This window comes from Neovison vison, chromosome 6, assembly GCF_020171115.1.
Source record: "Neovison vison isolate M4711 chromosome 6, ASM_NN_V1, whole genome shotgun sequence".
Classification (NCBI taxonomy): Eukaryota; Metazoa; Chordata; class Mammalia; order Carnivora; family Mustelidae; genus Neogale; species Neogale vison.
This window is the reverse complement of record NC_058096.1, coordinates 55,767,246-55,786,422: the sequence shown is the minus strand read 5'-3', so window position 1 is coordinate 55,786,422 and position 19,177 is coordinate 55,767,246. Positions and strand designations below refer to the sequence as shown.

At 38.6% G+C, this 19,177-nt stretch overlaps 1 protein-coding gene across 1 annotated transcript in view; it reads left to right on the top strand.

Annotated features, from left to right (window-relative positions):
- Positions 1-19,177, top strand: part of MYH15 (myosin heavy chain 15) — a 150,452-nt gene that overhangs the window by 127,637 nt on the left and 3,638 nt on the right. Inside the window, 5 exon segments of the mRNA XM_044255030.1 lie at positions 544-669; positions 2,763-2,790; positions 2,793-2,932; positions 5,826-5,903; positions 5,905-5,931. Coding sequence (XP_044110965.1) covers positions 544-669; positions 2,763-2,790; positions 2,793-2,932; positions 5,826-5,903; positions 5,905-5,931 — 399 coding nt within the window.

Sequence of the window (19,177 nt, the reverse complement as noted above, 5' to 3'; positions counted from 1 at the left end):
CCTGTCGAGCAGAGAGCCCAATGCGGGGCTCGCCCAGGACCTTGATATCATGACCTGAGCGAAAGGCAGAGGTTTAACCCACTGAGCCACCCAGGCGCCCCTGGAAACTGATTTTTTATTTCCCAGCCTCCTGCTCCCCAAATATCTGCTGCTGACCCTGACTTGTGCTCTGGAACACTTGTTTCTACCACATCAAAAAATAAAAGGCAGAAAACCGTATTCCTCAACAAGTTGAAAACCAAACATACATTTGGGGTTTGTAGCTTATCTGGATCCATTTCTACTTTCTTATTCAGAGAAACTATCTCTTTGATATAGAGCCTCTAATGGATGAAATACCTTCCATTCAAATATGCCTTTGCTGGCACAGGGGAGTTTTCTAGTGTGGCTTCCCGGGGTTGGAAGGACTGGTACACTGACTAGCCGCTTAGAACGGAACTTGCTCCCGGCCAGAGCCCATTCCCGTTGCATGTCCGCCACCGACCAGCTGGCTTTTGCATCGCTGGTCTCAACTTGCCTAACGAGAGTGCTGCTTTGCTTTAGAACACTAGCCTCCTCAGCCGGAAGAAGAAACTGGAGGTTGATGTTGCCAGGATGCAGAAAGAAGCCAAAGAGGCAGTGCAGAGGTGTCAAAATGCAGAAGAGAAGGTCAAGAAGGCAGCCACTGAGGTGGGTCCATTGACTGCTTCCTCACTCCCGTCTTCCAGAGTTGACCGGAGCAGTAGCCGAGGGGCAGAGGCAGATCCGTGGCTAAAAAGAATTCCATTGATTCTCCATACAGCTGGGAGCAGATTAGCTGACCCCTTTGCCTCTCTGTTCCCATTTTGAAAAATTAGGCCAATTAGCTCCTCCCTTCCAACCTACTCAGACAATAAAAAGGAGCAGTTGAATTGCTATAAGCAAAACCTCATGAAAACAAGAGGGTTTTTTTTTTTTTTAAAGCTAAGCCACTTTCCACTTGTGAATAAATACATCTAGAGTCTAGAAACAATTCTTCCTGTATGTCCCTACAAATAGCTATTTTCTTAGTGTCTGTAATGGTTTGATGATGATGATCTGGAAAGAAAGCTTATTTCACTTATCTCTTCCAACCCATACTATTGTTTGAGTAGCACCATCAGGTTGGTAAAGAAGGGTGCCAGGGCTGGTGTACCTTCTCCATTTGAAAGTTTAAAATTGTGGATGGGGGTGCTTTTCCTAAGTGGCACTAACCCCAACATTGGCAGCCAGCCTTGTCTGAAGCTTTGTGGGAACTGAAGAAAGGCCACTGCTGGGCATCCCCTGTGGGCAGATGCAACACTTCTCTCAAAAGGCAAGGCAAGCAGAAGGTAACACTCGGCATAAAAATTAGCAGAGAGAGATGGAGGATCTTGCAGGCCCCAGGCTTGTTGAGCAGAGTGTCCCCTTAATTGCAGCCTCCACTCGCTCTCTCCCCATCGAGTGACTCTGTGTAGTCCATCAACGCCTAACTGTGTGTAGCAGCCCTGATTTTGCTATGTGAATGGAAGCTGAGCCTCTTGATGAAAGGGGTATGGGAACTGGGGAGACAAGACATTTAATTGGATTTTATATTAGTCATTTTAAAATTCAAAAGAGGGGAAGAGCTTGTGTCTATATTCGCCTGAGTTATTTGCCAGTTGAGGAGCTAAACAAAACCTTTGCGCCAAACCCCTGGATACCAGGTCACTGCAGAATGCAGCCCTCTCTAAGAATAGAGAAGCATGCCTATCACCCAGCCATTTTGTATCAAGGCAGGCATTTCGTGATGGAAAAGAGGTGTGTGAAAGCTTGGAAATGTTTGATGGCCAAGAGGAGAATAATATGCTTAACTTTTACGAAAATCCGCAAAGAGAGAACGGGATAAAAAGAGTGTCTACTCCAGCTTGGGAAATGTACGCAGTCATGCATTATGAAGACTAGCTGCTCTCGCGTGCCTTTATGAGAGTTTCTTGACAGTGTTGAAAAATGAACCTCACTACCTCTTCCCCCACCTTCCAGTTTTCTAATAGTTCAGCTCTGAGTCTCAACCCCACATAGCAGAACCCAGTGTTGCCTCCATAATTCATTCTTTGCCCTCACCATCTGCACAGACGTCTCACACTTAAATTATACAGATGGTTGGTAACCTGATAGACAGAGAAGCTTTGGCTGGGAGGACAGTGTTCTTACATTAAATGCACTGAGAGATTCATGAACCAGTTCTTAATAATTTTGTCGAGACATCAAGCCCTTGTACACATAGCCAAAGCCAAGAGCAGGCTTCACAAACAAGAATTAACCTTCTTTGTGCCAGATTATTGGCACTGAGAGCATCCGTAGCTGCCAAATTCCTGAAGCCTAAACTTGTTTGCTGTTGCGAATCACAGAATTATAAAAGTGAGATGTGAAAGATTTTCATAGGCATCCTTCCGTACTTGTCCTGGTGCAAGATACTACAGGGCACGTCCCGGGCTTTCGTCAGCTCAGAGCTGTTGTTCCGGTTGGTCAGCTTTCTTTCGTGTTGTGCAGTGTTCATGCAGTGCTTCATCTCTAGATAGTTTCTGCTACCCCTCACCTCAGTTTCTCTGGTAGCTGATGTCATCTTGATTGCCATATCATTGACAAACGTGAGGGTAACCCAAGTTAAGGACAGAGGGGTGGGAGGAGATTATTACAAAGAGGAAGACATGACATCTGGTCAAATCATGACCTGAAGATTGTGGGTGGAAATGAGAAGGTCACTTGGCTGCCATCTTATCCCAGCTCCTTTCTTTCTGTTTTAGGCAGCGAACATATCAGAAGAACTGAAAAGGAGCAAGACACCAATGCTCACTTTGAGAGGATGAGAAAGAATATGGAGCAGACAACTAAAGACTTACAAAAAAAGCTGGATGAAGCTGAACAGACGGCCGTGACGGGGAACAGAAAGCAAATCCAGAAATTAGAATCTAGGGTCGGCGTTTGCATGGGTCATGTTGGGGTCATGATGACTCCAGATTCAGAGTCTTATCCTGGAATATCACTCCAAATATTCCCTATTTCTCTAATCACTTCTGCTTTTTAGCACTTGTAGATCATTGAGAGCAACAGATCTCAATATACTTATTTATTCTTGTTTGAATTTGGGTGATCAACCAAGACTTTTGTTGGACTGGATTAACTCTGCCTCCCCTCTTCCTGCTAAGTGAGAATGCATCTTCAACCATTCAGCCACACCAACTCCAGGCTTCCCACAGCTGGAGTTACCTGTTGGGTACATCTGTGCAGTCTTGCTTTTGTGTCTTTGTTTTTGTTATTTGCTCTGCAGAGAATGCACCTTTTTTATCTGCCAGGGAAAGTGGAAGGGAAACAACTAAGTCAAGGATCAAGAAATGCTTGGTGAAGATATAGGAAGGGCAGACGACAGTGACATTGTACCTGCCTTCAGGGAGCTTAACAACAAAAAGAAAGATCTCTCTTGACTATTGAATCGATTTCAATGACTATGTACAAGTTGGTGACAAATGTTAGGAGGAGCAGAAGAAAACTTCACTGGGACTTGATGGTTCAGAAGGGCCCCTGACAAATACAGTATTGCTTTTGCACATTTATGGTATATCCATACAGTAGAATTCCAACGCACATCCATGGTACCTCCATATAATCATGCAGATTAATTAGGAATGAGGAAGAGCTCTGTAGTAGGTTCTGGAGATCCCACCTAGTGGTACAATGATGATAAAAGTCACCGTCAATAGGTAGTGTCACAAGCTTTTGTGCAAGAGCAGAGGAAATCTAGAAGATGGGTGCACATACACATTTTGCTTAGGTTTTCAAAAAGAAGGGGTGACAGGATTAGACAAAAACAAATAAAAATAGCTACCCATAGGAGAAGAACACAGAGATGAAACTGAGACCTTGTGAATGAAACTTGTTCCATTGTTTTGACTGCAAAATAATATAAAGCATTTACATGCTTCCTAATTAAAAAACAAGTTTAAATCAAAGAGCAGAATAAAACAAATCAATCCTTAAAATGTTAACACAAATGGAAACAAGTGAAGCTAACTGTGTATCAATTTGGGGAGCATAAAACCCACAGATGAATTATTCCCAGTGACTTTTAAACATAGTGCTTTGTACATGCCTCATGGGATACATCTAAGGACAAAAGAAAAAAAAAAAGCAAATGAAGTACTGTACTTGCAGTTTCAAATAGCGATATCATTACTACTATGAGTAAGACTAATATAATTCTTTAACCAGTAATTATTTAATCTTTATTGTATAAGAACCAAGTTTTTTAGTATGAGAGAAAAAACATATAGGTATAAAATTAAAGAACTTGGAATATGTCTTTTTTCCCTAATTAAAAAAAATACAGGATTGATACTGGTATTTCCAATTCAAATTTAAGATTGCAGGATTTAATTTTGTTCCAACTGCTCTTTGTCCACCATTAAGTCCTAGAACCAGTGTTAACTCAGTAGCAATGAGCCCCTGATATCGGCTGATACTAAGGAATTATGATTAATTTTCTTAAAAACATAATCATAATACTATTATCTGTTAGGATTACATGACGATATATTTACAGTGAAAATATATGATGTCTAAGGTTTGATGTAATAGTGATTTTCCCAGAGGAGTTTTAATACACTTAAAAATACATGCAAGAAAACTTCATCTTAAAGGGGGGGGTCTCATCGTCTCATGTCTCATCCAATAGAACTATGTTTTAGGCTCCTGGATGATAGGGGGTTAGAAGATTATTTTAATGGGCTTCATCTATAAAGAACTGGTACACCTGCTGACTTGCTCTCCCTGAGGAAGAGCAAGAACAGTGTGTCTGAAGTGGAGGGAGGGAAGCAGGGAGTAAGAGATGGGGTCAGACGTTCGGGGCACATTCCTGCCTCGGGCATTAGACTGCAATTTTTAAAAGGATAGTGCCCTGTGGAGAAGGTGGCATTTGTGTCAAGAAGAAGGCAGGGAAGAGAGCCACGGACATCGAGGGGAAGAGAAGGAGCAACCAATACCCTTCCTCCCTCAAGTCTCTATCCCCGTTTCCACTTTATTTCTCCAAACTCACCACTGAACATATCCTATATTCTGCTTTGTGTGTTCCCCCTCATTAAAATGTATGCTCATATAGGGGAGAGATTTTTGTTTGTTCTGTGCACGGCTGTATCTCTAGCCTTGGGGTCTGGTGTGTGGCTGGCATAAAATATTTGTTGAATGAATGTTAACTTTGCTTATAGGACTCCGTCAGGCTGCAGGCAGGTTGTCAGTGTGCTATAGCTCGCCCACACAACAGGGCTGCCGGGCGGCAACGTGCCGCATCCACCACAGAGCCTCAAGGTCAGATTTCAGAGAGTCAGAGCTGACCATGGAGAAGGCAGTTTAAGACCTCAGAGCACAGTGGCTGGTTCCTTTTTTTTTTTTTTTAATTTTATTTAAATTTTATTATTTTTGATTTATTTATTATTATATTTTTAATGAAAGTGGCTGGATCCTTAAAGGGTGCTCTACGTAGCTCATTCTCCGTATACTCACCAATGTTCCTACACACGCATATGTGTGTATTTTGTGATCTAACAGGAGAATTGTCACTTCTGCGTGGATGAGCCTCTCACAGCCTTCAGAGTTTAAAGAGGCCTTTTATAAACCCACAGAATTTAATCCACTCGCTTTTGGTGAGCCAGTGTTCCCAGAGACGGGGCCCTGTTTAATCATGGCCGGATGGAGAATGAACGCATCTTTCTAGATGACATCATTCTATTGCAAAGGACCATGCCAGTCGGCAAATACGATGTCACCCTGGCTTGCTGGCGGCCAGCGTGTGGTCTGAGGTCAGGGTTTCGTTGCAGGTTCGCGAACTGGAAGGTCAACCGGAGGACGAAATCCGTCGCAGAGCAGAGGCCCAGAAGGAAGCCGGCAGGCTGGAAGCGATGCGACAGAGAGCTGACCTGTCAAGTACTCCTGGAATCTGCTGGGGTGCTGGAGAAACGTGCTCCTTCAAGCCTGAAATGGCCTTCCCGGTCTCCTACTGTTCTCTCTCCATCTTTGCCCTACCTCAGCGGTAGACACGGACTGACAATCCCAGGGCTTCTGTGCTATTCAGGGTTTGGGATGGTCCCTTTTCAGAGCTTACAGGGAGCAAAATGGGAGTGGCATGTTGCAATTAGAAGAGAAAAGCTATTTATACGGTGCTGGTTTTGTCACACATAACGTCTGCAGCACTTGCAGAAAGATGCCTTCCTGTGAGAGGCTGAGTGAGAACAACGTGTAAATGAAGTGGCCGACAGAGAGTTGGGGGGGAGGGTCCTCAGCCGGCAGGTGACACGCAACCCTGGCTACCCCGGAGCAGGGGACATCCTCATCCCTAGTCTCTGGTAACACAAACCCTCAAGGCCCCCCAAGGACTCTGGTGCTGGTGCCAGGTGGTGGAAACACAGCAACGGTTCACAACGGGCCTCCCGAGCTCTCAACTTCTCTTCCTGTGGCCCAACGCTGGTCTCCAGCAAGAACAGAGCAGTGGGAAGGCTTCTTACCAGGAATTAAGGCATTTCTGAAGCCACAAGATCCTCCTTCCTTTCATTTTCATTTTCATTTTCTAACCTGTCTTCCCTTCAAATGGAAGGGCCCCTAGAGTCCATGAGACCAAAGGCCCCTCGGGGGCCTCGTGCCTTCCTCGCACAAAGTTGGGGTGTGTATTCCAGTTGTCCAACACGGACGCCAGATGTCACTTTCTAGCCCTCTCCTGCCGCATGGTCTAGCTCATGCCGGCGAAAAGGCACCTTCACTCCAGGGGCCACCCACTTTCACGCACCTTTGGATCTGCCCGTCTTGCTTCTGGTCCCTGAGGCTAAGTTGCTGTTTGAGATGCCAACATCTTCCTCCCTCGCAGCGGGAAGGATGCTGTAGATAAGAAATCAGAGCCCTCCAGAAGCCCTATCTTGGGCTAATTAAGATGAAATGAGCTACTTGCGCAGCTCGTCTTTCCCGAATAAGTGGTTCTTTTCTAAGACGAGTTAGTCTGGTGCTTCTTTAGACTGCGCTCCTTCTACCGAAACCACCCAGGAGTGAGCCCCTGGTATGTGCCGCAAAGGAGGTAAACAGCTTGGGAGCAGGAGAGAGCTGGTCTCCGCCCTTCTTTTGAGGAGGGCGAGGAAGCCCCGTGTGTGGCCTGTTAATAACGTCCAGGGTTTTCTTTTTATTTTCCTACGGATTATTCAGACATCTTTTCTTCAGAAGACAAGTTCATTATAGAACAAAACACCAAAGCTATCCTTTTTTGGTTTTCATTGTCCCCAAGAATGCATTCTTGTTCTATTGTGTTTTCTCTTTGTTCTTCTCAGCAATAACCTTTTTGTTCCCTCAGGTACTAGCGTGGAGGAATAGTTCTTCATTTCTTCCAAGTGTCTGCACAGTGCTTAGAGTGTATCTACTCAATTACGCAATGATTTTTCTGCTGTTAAATCAGATAACACCTAGTGAGCACCTGTTTCACACAAGATATTAAGCTAAGTGCCATAACTTTAAAGAGACATTGGAGAGCCCTCTACATTCCTTGATATCAGTACCTGGTTTTGAAATATCCAAGATAGATGCCAACTGGATCCAGTCTGTTCTCCTTTAACATCAAAATAACCACCAGGACTATGAGGTGGGGTGTTTCCTGATAGTCTTCTTTGGTGCCAATTGAAAATGTCATTTCGAAAGGGGCCTGAATGTGGCTTTGCTTTCCGAGGAAAAATCCTCTGGGAATATCCTACTATATTAGAAAGGGAATCAAGTGTGACCCCAACCACTATAGTTGTATGGCCAGTCCCCATTGAGCATTCAGCAGTTCATCCGATTTTCTCTCTTCAGAACCCAGAATAATGTGCTATAAAGCAGGACATAGGACTAGGAACTTAGAACCGTTATAGAAGGTACAGACAGTTTTTCAGCAACCCCCCCCATCCACCTGCTCTATTTTATCTTCAACTGCTTTCTATATTCAAGGATCTATGTATAGATGTTATTTAATCCTTACATCTAATTACAGATATAGTGTCTTCCTTTTTAGAGATAAGGAAACAAAATGTGATTTGGGGTAACTTCTCTGGGAACCAGGTGCCAGGATAGAGTTCTAGAAGTACAAGAGATTTATTGGACATAACACCTGGAAAGACAAAGGGGAGAGCAAGAAAGATCAGGCAGAGAAAGCCTTTAGGCCACAGTGCAAGTCTGACACCCATGAAAGGAAAGGGTGAAGGAAGGACAATGGGCCAGGAGAGGCAGATTGCCGCGCACCTCTGAGCAGTCTCCAGCACAGAGGTTGCCCGGAAAGGAGCCGCACATTGGGCAGTGATGGCCAGATCCTCATAACTGCTGGCTGGGCCCAGGTGTTGGCTGGGGGATCCCTGGGGAGTGGTGATCTCCGTGTGAATGCTACAGCGACTCCCAAAGGTGCTACAGCTGCAGGTTTTCCAGTAAGTGCCCACCTCACAGCTTGAAGGGACATCTGAGCTGTGTACAACTCTGCCTACCACAGGGCTGAGATGTGAACCTAAGCCTGACAAAGGTTTCGCCTTCTCAAGCGGGAGGAACACTGTTAACATCAGCAACCGCTTCTAGCCTTCTTCAGTTTTCTTCTTTGTGGCTTCCTTGACCACGCAGTAAGTTTACTGCTCTCCGTAAACTGGGTTTAAGCAATTAAACTGCTATTGGTTTTAGAACTTCCTGTAAACACATAATTCTATGAGTCTTCAAATTTCTTAAACCTGGGATGGAGAGGGACAGGCAGATGAAAAGAGAATAGATTTTATTGAAAAAATAGAGTTGTCTCATTTCCTTATATCTTGGTCTCTGCTTTAGTAAGCATAAAATTAGTAATGAATTATCTACTGTCAGATTGTACTTTAAGGTGGAGTGGGGAAGCATGCTAAGCGATACAAATGGCTTAAAGTTTTTTTCTTTACTCATCTATTTATTTATTTATATTCAGATAAAATTGACACATAACATTGCATTAATGTTGGGTGTACAATATAATTTGATGTTTGTTTACATTGTGAAATGATTATCACAAGTTTAATTAACATCCATCACTACACATAATTACAAAATCTTTTTTTTCTTGAGATGAGAACTCTTAAGATTTACTCTCTTAGCAAGTTTCAAATATACAAACCTGTATTGTTAACTGGATTCACTATGCTCAACATTATATCTCTAGGACTTGTTCATCTTAAAACTGGGATTTTGTACCTCTTGACTACCTTGATCCATTTTTCCCACTCCCCTACATCCCTACCACCAATCTGGTTTTTTTTCTGAGTCTGGTTTTTTAGATTTTATGTATACGTAAGATCATATATTATTTGTCTTTCTCTGACTTATTTCACTTAGTATAATGCCCTTAAGGATTGCAAATGGCAGGACTTCCTTCTTTTTTATGGCTGAATAATATTCCGCTCTGTGTGTATATACACATACCCCCATTTCCTTTATTCATTTGGTTTGTTTGTTTGTTTGTTTTTTAAAGATTTTATTTATTTATTTATTTGAGGAAGAGAGATCACAAGTAGGCAGAGAGGCATATAGAGAGAGAGGGGGAAGCAGGCTCCTTGCTGAGCAGAGAGCCTGATGCAGGGCTTGATTCCAGGACCCTGAGATCATGACCTGAGCCAAAGGCAGGCACTTAACCCACTGAGCCACCCAGACACCCTTATTCATTCATTTGTTGATAGACACTTAGGTTGTTTCCATGTCTTAGCTATATAAATAATACTGTCATGAACATGGGGATGCAGGTATCTTTTTAAGATAGCGTTTGTTTCCTTCAGATAAATAACCAGAAGTAGGATTGCTGAATCATATGGTAGTTCTATTTTCAATTTTTTGAGGAAACTTCCATACCATTTTCCACAATGGCTGCACCAGGTTGCATCCCCTTTTCTTGTTTTCTCATTAACACTTGTTATTTCTTGTCTTTTTGATGATATCTCATTGTGATTTTGATTTGCATTTCCCTGATGGTTAGTGACGTTGAGTACCTTTTCATGTACCTATTGGCCATATATATATCTTCTTTGAAAAAATGTCCATACAGATCCTCTGTTCATTTTTTAGAACTCCAGTATAATTAATGTACAGTGTTATATTAGTTTCAGATACTCAGGATTGTATTTCAACAATTCTATACATTACTCAGTGCTCATGGAGATAAGTGTACTCAATATCCTTCACCTATTTCACCCATCCCCCCAAACACCTCCCATCTGGTAACTACCAGTTTGTTTTCTATATTTAAGAGTCTACTTTTCATTTGTCTCTTATTTTATTTGCTTGTTTATTCTGTTTCTTAAATTTCATATATGAGTGAAACCATATGGTATCTGTCTCTCTCTGACTGACTTACTTTACCTAGCGTTATACCCTTTAGATCTATCCATGTTGTAGCAAATGGCAAGATTTCATTCTTCTTTAGAGCTGAATAACATTCTGTGTGTATATATACCACCTCTTCATTCATTCATCCTTTGATGAATACTTGGGTTGCTTCCATATTTTCGCTATTGAAAATAATGTTGCAATAAACATAAGGGTGCATATATCTTTTTGAATTAATGTTTTCATATTCTTTGGGTAAATACTTAGTAGTGGAATTACTGGATCATATGGTAATTATTTTTTGAGGACCCTCCTTACTGTTTGCCACAGTTACTGCACCAGTTTGTGTCCCTACCAACAGTGCATGAGGGTTCCTTTTTCTTGTTGTTGTTTTTATTTTAGCCACTCTGATAGGTGTGAGGTGATATCTCATAGTTGTTTTGATTTGCATTTCCCTGATAATTAATGATGCTGAGCATCTTTGCGTTTCTGTTTCTCAGCCCATTTTTTAAAATTATATTTTGTTTTCAGTTCTGTTCTGTTATTCAGTTGTATGAGTTCTTTATGTATTTTAGATATTAATCCCTTATCAGGTATAGGATTTAAAATATTTCTTCCTATTCTATGGGTTGCCTATTTATTTATTTATTACTGTTTCTTTTGCTGTATGGACATTTTAGAGTTTGCTGTAGTCTCACTTATTTATTTTTGCTTCTGTTGCCTTTGTTTTTGCTGTCAAATCCAAATTTCATAGTCAAGACCAATTTTGAGGAGCTTACCCCATGTTTTCTTCTAGAAGTTTTATGGTTTCATATCTTACATTTAAGTCTTTAAGCCATTTTGAGCTAATTTTGTGTATGGTATAAGAAAGTGGTCTAGTTTCATTCTTTTCCCTGTGGCAGTCCAATTTCCCCAATACCATTTTTTCAAGATACTCTCCTTGTGTATTCTTAGATCCTTATCATAAAGTAATTGACCATTTATATGTGGGTTTATTTCTGGGCTATTTTGTTTCATTAATCTATGTGTCTGTTTTAATGTCAATACCATACTGTTTTGATTACTATAGCTTTATAATTCAGTTTGAAATCGGGTAGCATGGTGCACTGAGTTTTCTTCTTTCTCAGTTCCTTTGGCTATTTGGGGTCCTTTGTGGTTCCATACAAATTTTAAAATTGTTTATTCTATGTCAGTGAAAAATGTAATTGAAATTATGATAGGCATTGCATTGAAACTGTAAATTGTTATATGTAATATGAACATTTTAATAATATTAATCCTTCCAATCCATGAACATGGATTACCTTTCCATTTAATTTGTGTCATCTTAAATTTCTTTCATTAATGTCTTATAGTTTTCAGGGCGTAGTTCTTTCATCCCTCTTGTTAAATTTATTCCTAAGTATTTTTATCCTTTTGATGCATTTGTAAATGGGATTGTTTTCTTTTCTTTTCTTTTCTTTTAAGATTTAATTATTTTAGAGAGCAAGCACAAGCAGGGGGAGGGGAGGGAGAGGGGTAGAGGGAGAGGGAGACAAGCAGACTCTGTGCTGATCAGGGAACCCATCCTGGGTTCCATCCCCGGATGCTGAGATCATGACCTGAGCTGAAATCAAGAGTCAGATGTTTAACTGACTGAGCCACCCAGTGCCCTGAGAGTATTCCTTTCTTTTCTTTTTTTTTTTTTTTCCAGGATTGTTTTCTTAATTTCTCTTTCTGATAGTTTGTCACTAGTGTACAGAAACACAATGGATTTTTGTATGTTGATTTTATATCCTCCAACTTTACTGTTTATTATTGCTAATAGTTTTTGGTGGAGTCTTTAGATTTTTTTGTGTTTGTTTGTTTTGTTACATATGCTGGTGTATAATCTTCAAATCAAGGTACTTTTACTTCTTCCTTTCTGATTTGGATGCCCTCTATTTCTTTTTCTTGCATAATTGCTCTGGCTGAGACATCCAGTAATATGTTGAATAAAAATACTAAGAGTAGGCATCTTTGTCTTGTTTCTAATCTCAGAGGTAAACCTTAGTTTTTCTTGAGTATAATGTTAGCTGTGAGTTTTTCATATATAGCGTTTTTTTTTTTTTTTAAAGATTTTATTTATTTATTTGTCAGAGAGAGAGGGAGAGAGAGCAAGCACAGGCAGAGGCAGAGGGAGAAGCAGGCTCCCTGCCGAGCAGGGAGCCTGATGTGGGACTCGATCCCAGGACGCTGGGATCATGACCTGAGCTGAAGGCAGCTGCTTAACCAACTGAGCCACCCAGGCGTCCCTCATATATAGCGTTTATTATCTTGAGAGATAACCCTTTATAACTACACTATTGGGAGGTTTTATCATGAACTGATGTTGAATTTTGTCAAATGCTTTTTCTGCATGTAGTGAGATGATCATATGATTTCTATCCTTCATTTTGTTAATGTGGTGTGTCACATTGACTTACAGATGTCAAACCATCTTTGCATCCTTGGAATAAATCCAATTTGATCATGGCATGTGATCCTTTTAATATATCATTGAATTCAGTTTGCTAATACTTTCTTGAGGATTTTCATATCTATGTTCATCAGGGATACTGGACTGTAATTTTCTTTCTTTCCTCTCTCTTTCTCTCTTATGGTTCGATATCAGGGTAATGTTGGCCTTGTAAAAGGTGTCAGAAGTGTTCTTTCCTCTTCAATTTTAGGAAGGAATTTGGGAAGAAGTAATATTAATTCTTCTTTAAACATTTGAAAGAATTTACCAATGAAGACATCTGGTCCTGGACTTCTGTTTTTTGCGTTTTTTTTTTATTATTACTATTCCAATTTCCTTGCTATAATTGGTCTGCTCATATTTTTTTTTTGGTATTAAGATTGATTGATTGATTGATTTTAATTTTTTTAAAGATTTTATTTGTTTATTTTTGTGAGAGAGAGAGAGAGAGAGAGAGAGAGAGAGAGAGAAAGTACAGGGGGAGGGGCAGAGGGAAAAGCAGACTCCTGCTGAGCAGGAAGCCAATGCAGAACTTGATCCCAGTACCCCAGGACCATGACCTGATCCAAAGGCCAAAACTTAACCAACTGAGCAACCCAGGTGCCTGAGTTTTATTTGTTTTTATCATTTTATTTTTTTTATCATAATAAATGTACTCTTTAATCCACATTTAAACCCCATTTCACTTAGCATTATTCTCTCTGGTTCTGTCCCTATTGTAAATGGCAAGATTTCATTCTTTTTTATGACTGAATAATACACCAATAATATGGCTGAACACACACACACATATCCCACATTTTTATCCATTCACCTAATGAAGGACTTGTGGGCTGCTTCCATAGTTTGGCTATTGTAAATAATGGTACAGTAAACATCAGGGTGCATGTATCCCTTTGAATTAGTGTCTTTGTATTTTTTGGGTAAAATACCCAGTAGTGCAATTTCTGGATCTTAGGATATTTCTATTTTTAATTTTTTGAGGAAACTCCATACCGTTTTTACCAATTTGCATTCTGCCCAACAGGGTAAGAGGGTTCCTTTTTTCCCCACATCCTTGCCAAACTTGTTGTTTCTTATGTTCTTGATTTGTTCATATTTTCTCTTTATTCATGATTAAGTCTTGGTAGGTTGTATGTTCTAAGAATTTATCCATTTCTTTTAGGCTGTCCAAATCTTTAGATATAACTGTTTATAATACTTTCTTATAATCCATTGCATTTCTAGGGTATCATTTGTAGTGTCTCCTCTTTCATTTCTAATTTTATTTGAGTCCTCACTCTTTTCTTGGTGAGTCTAGCTGAAAGTTTATTTAAAATGTTGCTATTGTTGAAGTATAGGTGACATAGAATGTTATATTAGTTTCATGTGTACAACATAGTGATTTGACATCTCTAGATGTTATGCTATGTTCTCTACAGTGTAGCTACCATCTGCCACCATATAATACTATTAAAATACCATTGGCTATATTCCCTATGCTGTGCCTTTCATCCCATGACTTATTCATTACAAAACTGGAAGACTGTACCTCCCACTCCCCTTACTTCTTTTGCTCATCCCCAATACCACTGGCAAACCCAGCTCTCTGTATTTAAGACTCTTGTTTTGCTATTTTTGTTAGTTCCTTCATTTTGTTTTTTAGATTACACATGAAAGTGAAATCATATGGTACTTGTCTTTCTCTGTCTGGGTTATTTTATTCAGCATAATACCCTCTAGGTCCATTCATGTTGCTGCAAATGTAAGCCTGCATCCTTTTTTATGGCTTAGTAATATTCCATTGTTTATATATACCACATCTTTTTCCATTCATCTTTGTGTTGACACTTAGGTTGTTTCCACATCTTGGGTATTGTAAATAATGCTGCAGTAAACATAGGGGTGCATATATCTTTTCAAATTAGTGTTTTTGTATTCTTTGGGTAAATACCCAATAGGGGCATTACGGGATTGGTATTTACTATGGTACTTGTATTTTTGGTTTTTTGAGAAACTTCCATACTGTTTTCCCTAGTGGCTTCATCAACTTACCAACTTACATTCTCACTAATAGCAAATGAATGTTCATTTTTCTCCACATCCTTGCCAAACAATTTTTTTTTTTCTTTTAGCCATTCTGACAAGTGTAAGGTGATATTTCATTGGGGTTTTGATTTGCATTTCACTAATGACTAGTGATGTTGAGCATCTTTTCCTATGTCTGTTGGCCATCTATATGCCTTCTTTGAAAAATGTCTATTCACGTCCAATGCACATTTTTAAATCAGATTATTTGGGGCTTTTGGTGTTGAGTTATATAAGTTCTTCATAAATTCTGGATATTAATCGCTTAACAGGTATATCATTTGCAGATATATTCTCCCATTTAGTAGGTGGCATTTTTGTTTTGTTGGTAATTTCCTTTACTGTGCAAAAGATTTTTAGTTTGGTATAAGCCCAATAGTTTATTTGTGCTTTTATTTCCCTTGCCTAAGGAGACATTCCCATAAAAAATAAATAAAATAAAATAAATTAAAAATAGGAAACATCCATGAATATGTTGCTAAGGCTGATATCCAAGAGATTACTGCCTATGTTTTCTTCTAGGAGTTTTATGGTTTCAGGTCTCACATTTAAGTCTTTAATACATTTTGAGTTTATTATTGTGTATTGTGTAAAAAAGTGGTCCAGTTTCATTCTTTTGCAGATTTCACAGCATCACTTATTGAACAGACTGTGTTTCCTTCTTGTGTAGTCTTGCTGCCTTTGTTACAGGTTAACTGACTCTATAGGTGTAAGTTTCTTTTGGGGCTCTCTGTTCAGTTCAGTTGATCTATGTATTTATTTTCATGCCCGTACTGCACTGTTTTATTATAACTTTATAGTACATCTTGAAATCTGAGACAGTTTTATTCTTCTTTCTCAAGATTGCTTTGGCTATTTGGGTTCTTTTGTGCTTCTACAAATTTTAGTATTATTTGTTCCAGATCTGTGAAAAATACTATTGGTATTTTGATAAGGAGGACATTGAATCTCTAGAATTGTTTTCTTAATTTATCTTTCTTCCACTTCATTTCAGTGTATTGAAAAGCAACAGATTTATGTATATTAATTTTGTATTTGGCAGCCTTACTGAATTTATTTATTCATTTCTTCTAGATTATCCATTTTGGGGGCATATTAATTGTTTATAGTAGTTTCTTATGATCCTTTGCATTTATGTGGCATCAGTGGTAATGTCTCCCCTTTCATTTCTATTTTTATTTGAGTCCTCTCTTTTTTTCTTTGTGAGTCTTGTTAAACACTTATCAATTTTGTTTATCTTTAAAAAAAAACAGCTCTTAGTTTCATTTTCTATTGTCTTTTTAGTCTTTCTTGATTTATTTTCATTCTGATATTTGTTATTTCCTTCCTTCTAGAACTTAGGTCTTCGATTTTTCTTCTAGTTCCTATAGCATAAAGTTAGGTTGTTTATTTGAGATCTTTCTTCATTTCATAATGTGGACATTTATTACTATGAACTTCCCTCTTAGAACAACTTTTGCTATATCCTATAAGTTTTGGTATGTTGTATTTCCATTTTCATTTGCCTCAAGGTATTTTTTTTTAATGGAGAAAAAGTAAGTTTATATTGATGAGGTAAAATTCATAATTAAGAAATTAGAGGTACCAACATTTATGTGATAAACAATACCGCATCAAAGTATTTTAAAGAAGAGCTTCTTATTTTGTTTTAGTTTCAAAGGTAGAGTTTAATGATTTGTTAGTTGCATATAAGCCTCAAGGTTTTTTTTGTTCTTTTTTGGTGTTTTTTATTTCTCTTTTGATTTATTCTTTGTTGCATTGGTTGTTTAGAGATATTGTTTAATCTTCATATATTTGTGAATTTTTCAGGTTTTTGTTCTTATAATTTCAGTTTCATAGTATGTGGTCAGAAAAGACACTTGGTATGATTTCAGTGCTTTTAAATTTGTTAAGACTTGTTTTGTGGACTAAGATATGATCTATTCTGAGGAATGTTATACGCATGCTTGAGAATAATGTGTATTCTGTTGCTTTTGGTTGGAGTGTATACAGTCTGTTAAGTCCATCTGTTCTAATGTTTTGTTTAAGGACTATGTTTCCTTAATGATTTTCTGTCTGTATGATCCATCCACTGATGAAAATTGGGTATTAAAGTCCCCTATTATTTTTGTGTTGCTGTTTGTTTCTCCCTTTTGTTCTGTTAATATTTGCTTTATATATGTAGATGTTCATATATTAGTGCATAGATATTTACAAATGCTATATCCTCCTGTTGGATTGACCCCTTAATCATTATAGAATGACCTTTGTCTCTTATTAAAATCTTTGTCTTAACATCTGTTTTGTCTGATAGGAATGTAGCTACCCTACCTTCATTTTGGTTAACATTTGCTGGGAATATCTTGCTGCATTCCTTTACTTTTAGTCTGTGTGTGCCTTTAGATCTGAAATGAGTCTCTTGTAGGCAGCAGGTAGATGAGTCTGTTTTTTTTTAATATTTTATTTATTTATTTAACAGAGAGAGAGTGATCACAAGTAGGTAGAGAGGCATGCAGAGAGAGAGGGGGAAGCAGGCTCCCTGTTGAGCTGAGAGCCCTATGTGGAACTTGATCCCAGGACCCCAAGATCATGACCTGAGCTGAAAGCAGAGGCTTTAACCCATTGCGCCATCCAGGCACCCCGAGTCTTGTTTTTTAATCCATTCAGCCACTCTGTCTTTTGATTGGAGAATTTGGTTCACTTATATTTAAAGTAATTATTGACAGGGATGTACATAATTGCCGGTTTGTTAGTTTTCTGGTTGTTTTATAATTCCCTTCTTCCTTTTTCTGCTCTTGCTTTCTTTGTGATTTGATGATTTTCTGTAGTGTGCTTAGATTCCTTTCTCTTTATCTTGTGTATCTACTCTATCTACTGCAGGTTTTTGCTTTGTGGTTACCATGAGGCTTACATAAAACAACCTGTATTTATAATAGTCTATTTTAAGCTTCAATTGGGATGCATTCTAAATCTCTATATTTTTGCTCTCCTCTCTACTCACATTTTATGTTTTTGATGTCATAATATACATATTTTTATCTGTGTATTCATTAACAGATTTTGGATGTTGGTTCTTTTTACTTTTTTTTTCCTTTTAACCTTCATACTAGATATATAAGTGACTTATCCACCACCAGAACAGCATTATATTACCTTAATTTTATATATTTATCTTTACCAGTGAAATTTATTTGTTCATATTCTTTTACTTATTAGTGCCCTCTCATTTCTGTTTACTGAGTTCCGTTTAACATTTCTTATAAGGTCAGTCTAATGATACTGAATGCCTTCATGTTTTTCTTGTCTGGAAAACTATTTATCCCTCCTTCAATTCTGAAGGACAACTTTGCTGGGTATTCTTATTTGGTGGGTTTTTTGTGTTGTTTTTTTCCCTTTCAACTCTTTGACTATATTATACCATTTCCTACTGCCCTGGAAAGGTTTTGTTGAAAAATCTGCTTATATAGTCCTATGGGGTTTCCTTTGTATGTAACAAGTTGTTTTTCTCTTGCTACTTTTAAGATTCTCTTCCTGACTTTGACAAATTAATATTGTGTGTTTTGGTGTGGGTTCATTTTATTTGAAAGTCTCTGAATTTCCTGGATCTAAATGTCTGTTTCTTTCCCCAAGTTAGAGAAGTTTTCAACCATTATTTTTTTCAAATTTTGTCTGCCCTTTTCTCTCTTTATTCTCCTTCTGGGACCCCTATAGTACAAATATTCATCCGCTTGATGTTCTCCTCTAAATTGCTTAAGCTATGTTCACGCTTTATTTTATTCTTTATCATTTTGCTGTTCTGATGAGATGAATCCCACTGCCCTGTCTTCGAGTTTGCTGATCCTTTCTCTTGCTTCACCTAGTCTGCTGTTGTACTTTTTAGTCCACTAATTGTATTCTTCATCACTGTGATTCTGTTAGGTACTTTCTTATATTTTCTGTCTCTTTGTTGAAATTTTCATTTTGTTCATGCATTGTTCTCCTGAGCTTGGTGAGCATCTTTATGACCATTATTTTGAACTCTTTATCAGATAAATCACTTACCTCTTTTTCTGAGATTTTATTTTGTTCTTTGGTTTGGAGCATGTTCTTCTATTCCTTCATTTTCTTTGCTTCTCTCTACTGGTTTCTCTGTGTTACATAAAAAAGATACCTCTCCCAGTCGTGACTGAAAGGTCTCATGTAGGAGATGATCTTTATTGTTCAACACTTCTCTAGCTCTTGGTTGTTCCTAAAATCTTTGTAATTGTCCAAGCAGTCTTCTTTGGTCTTAGTGGCTCCCAATAGTTGACGATGTCCTAGCCTATTAGAGTCCCAAAG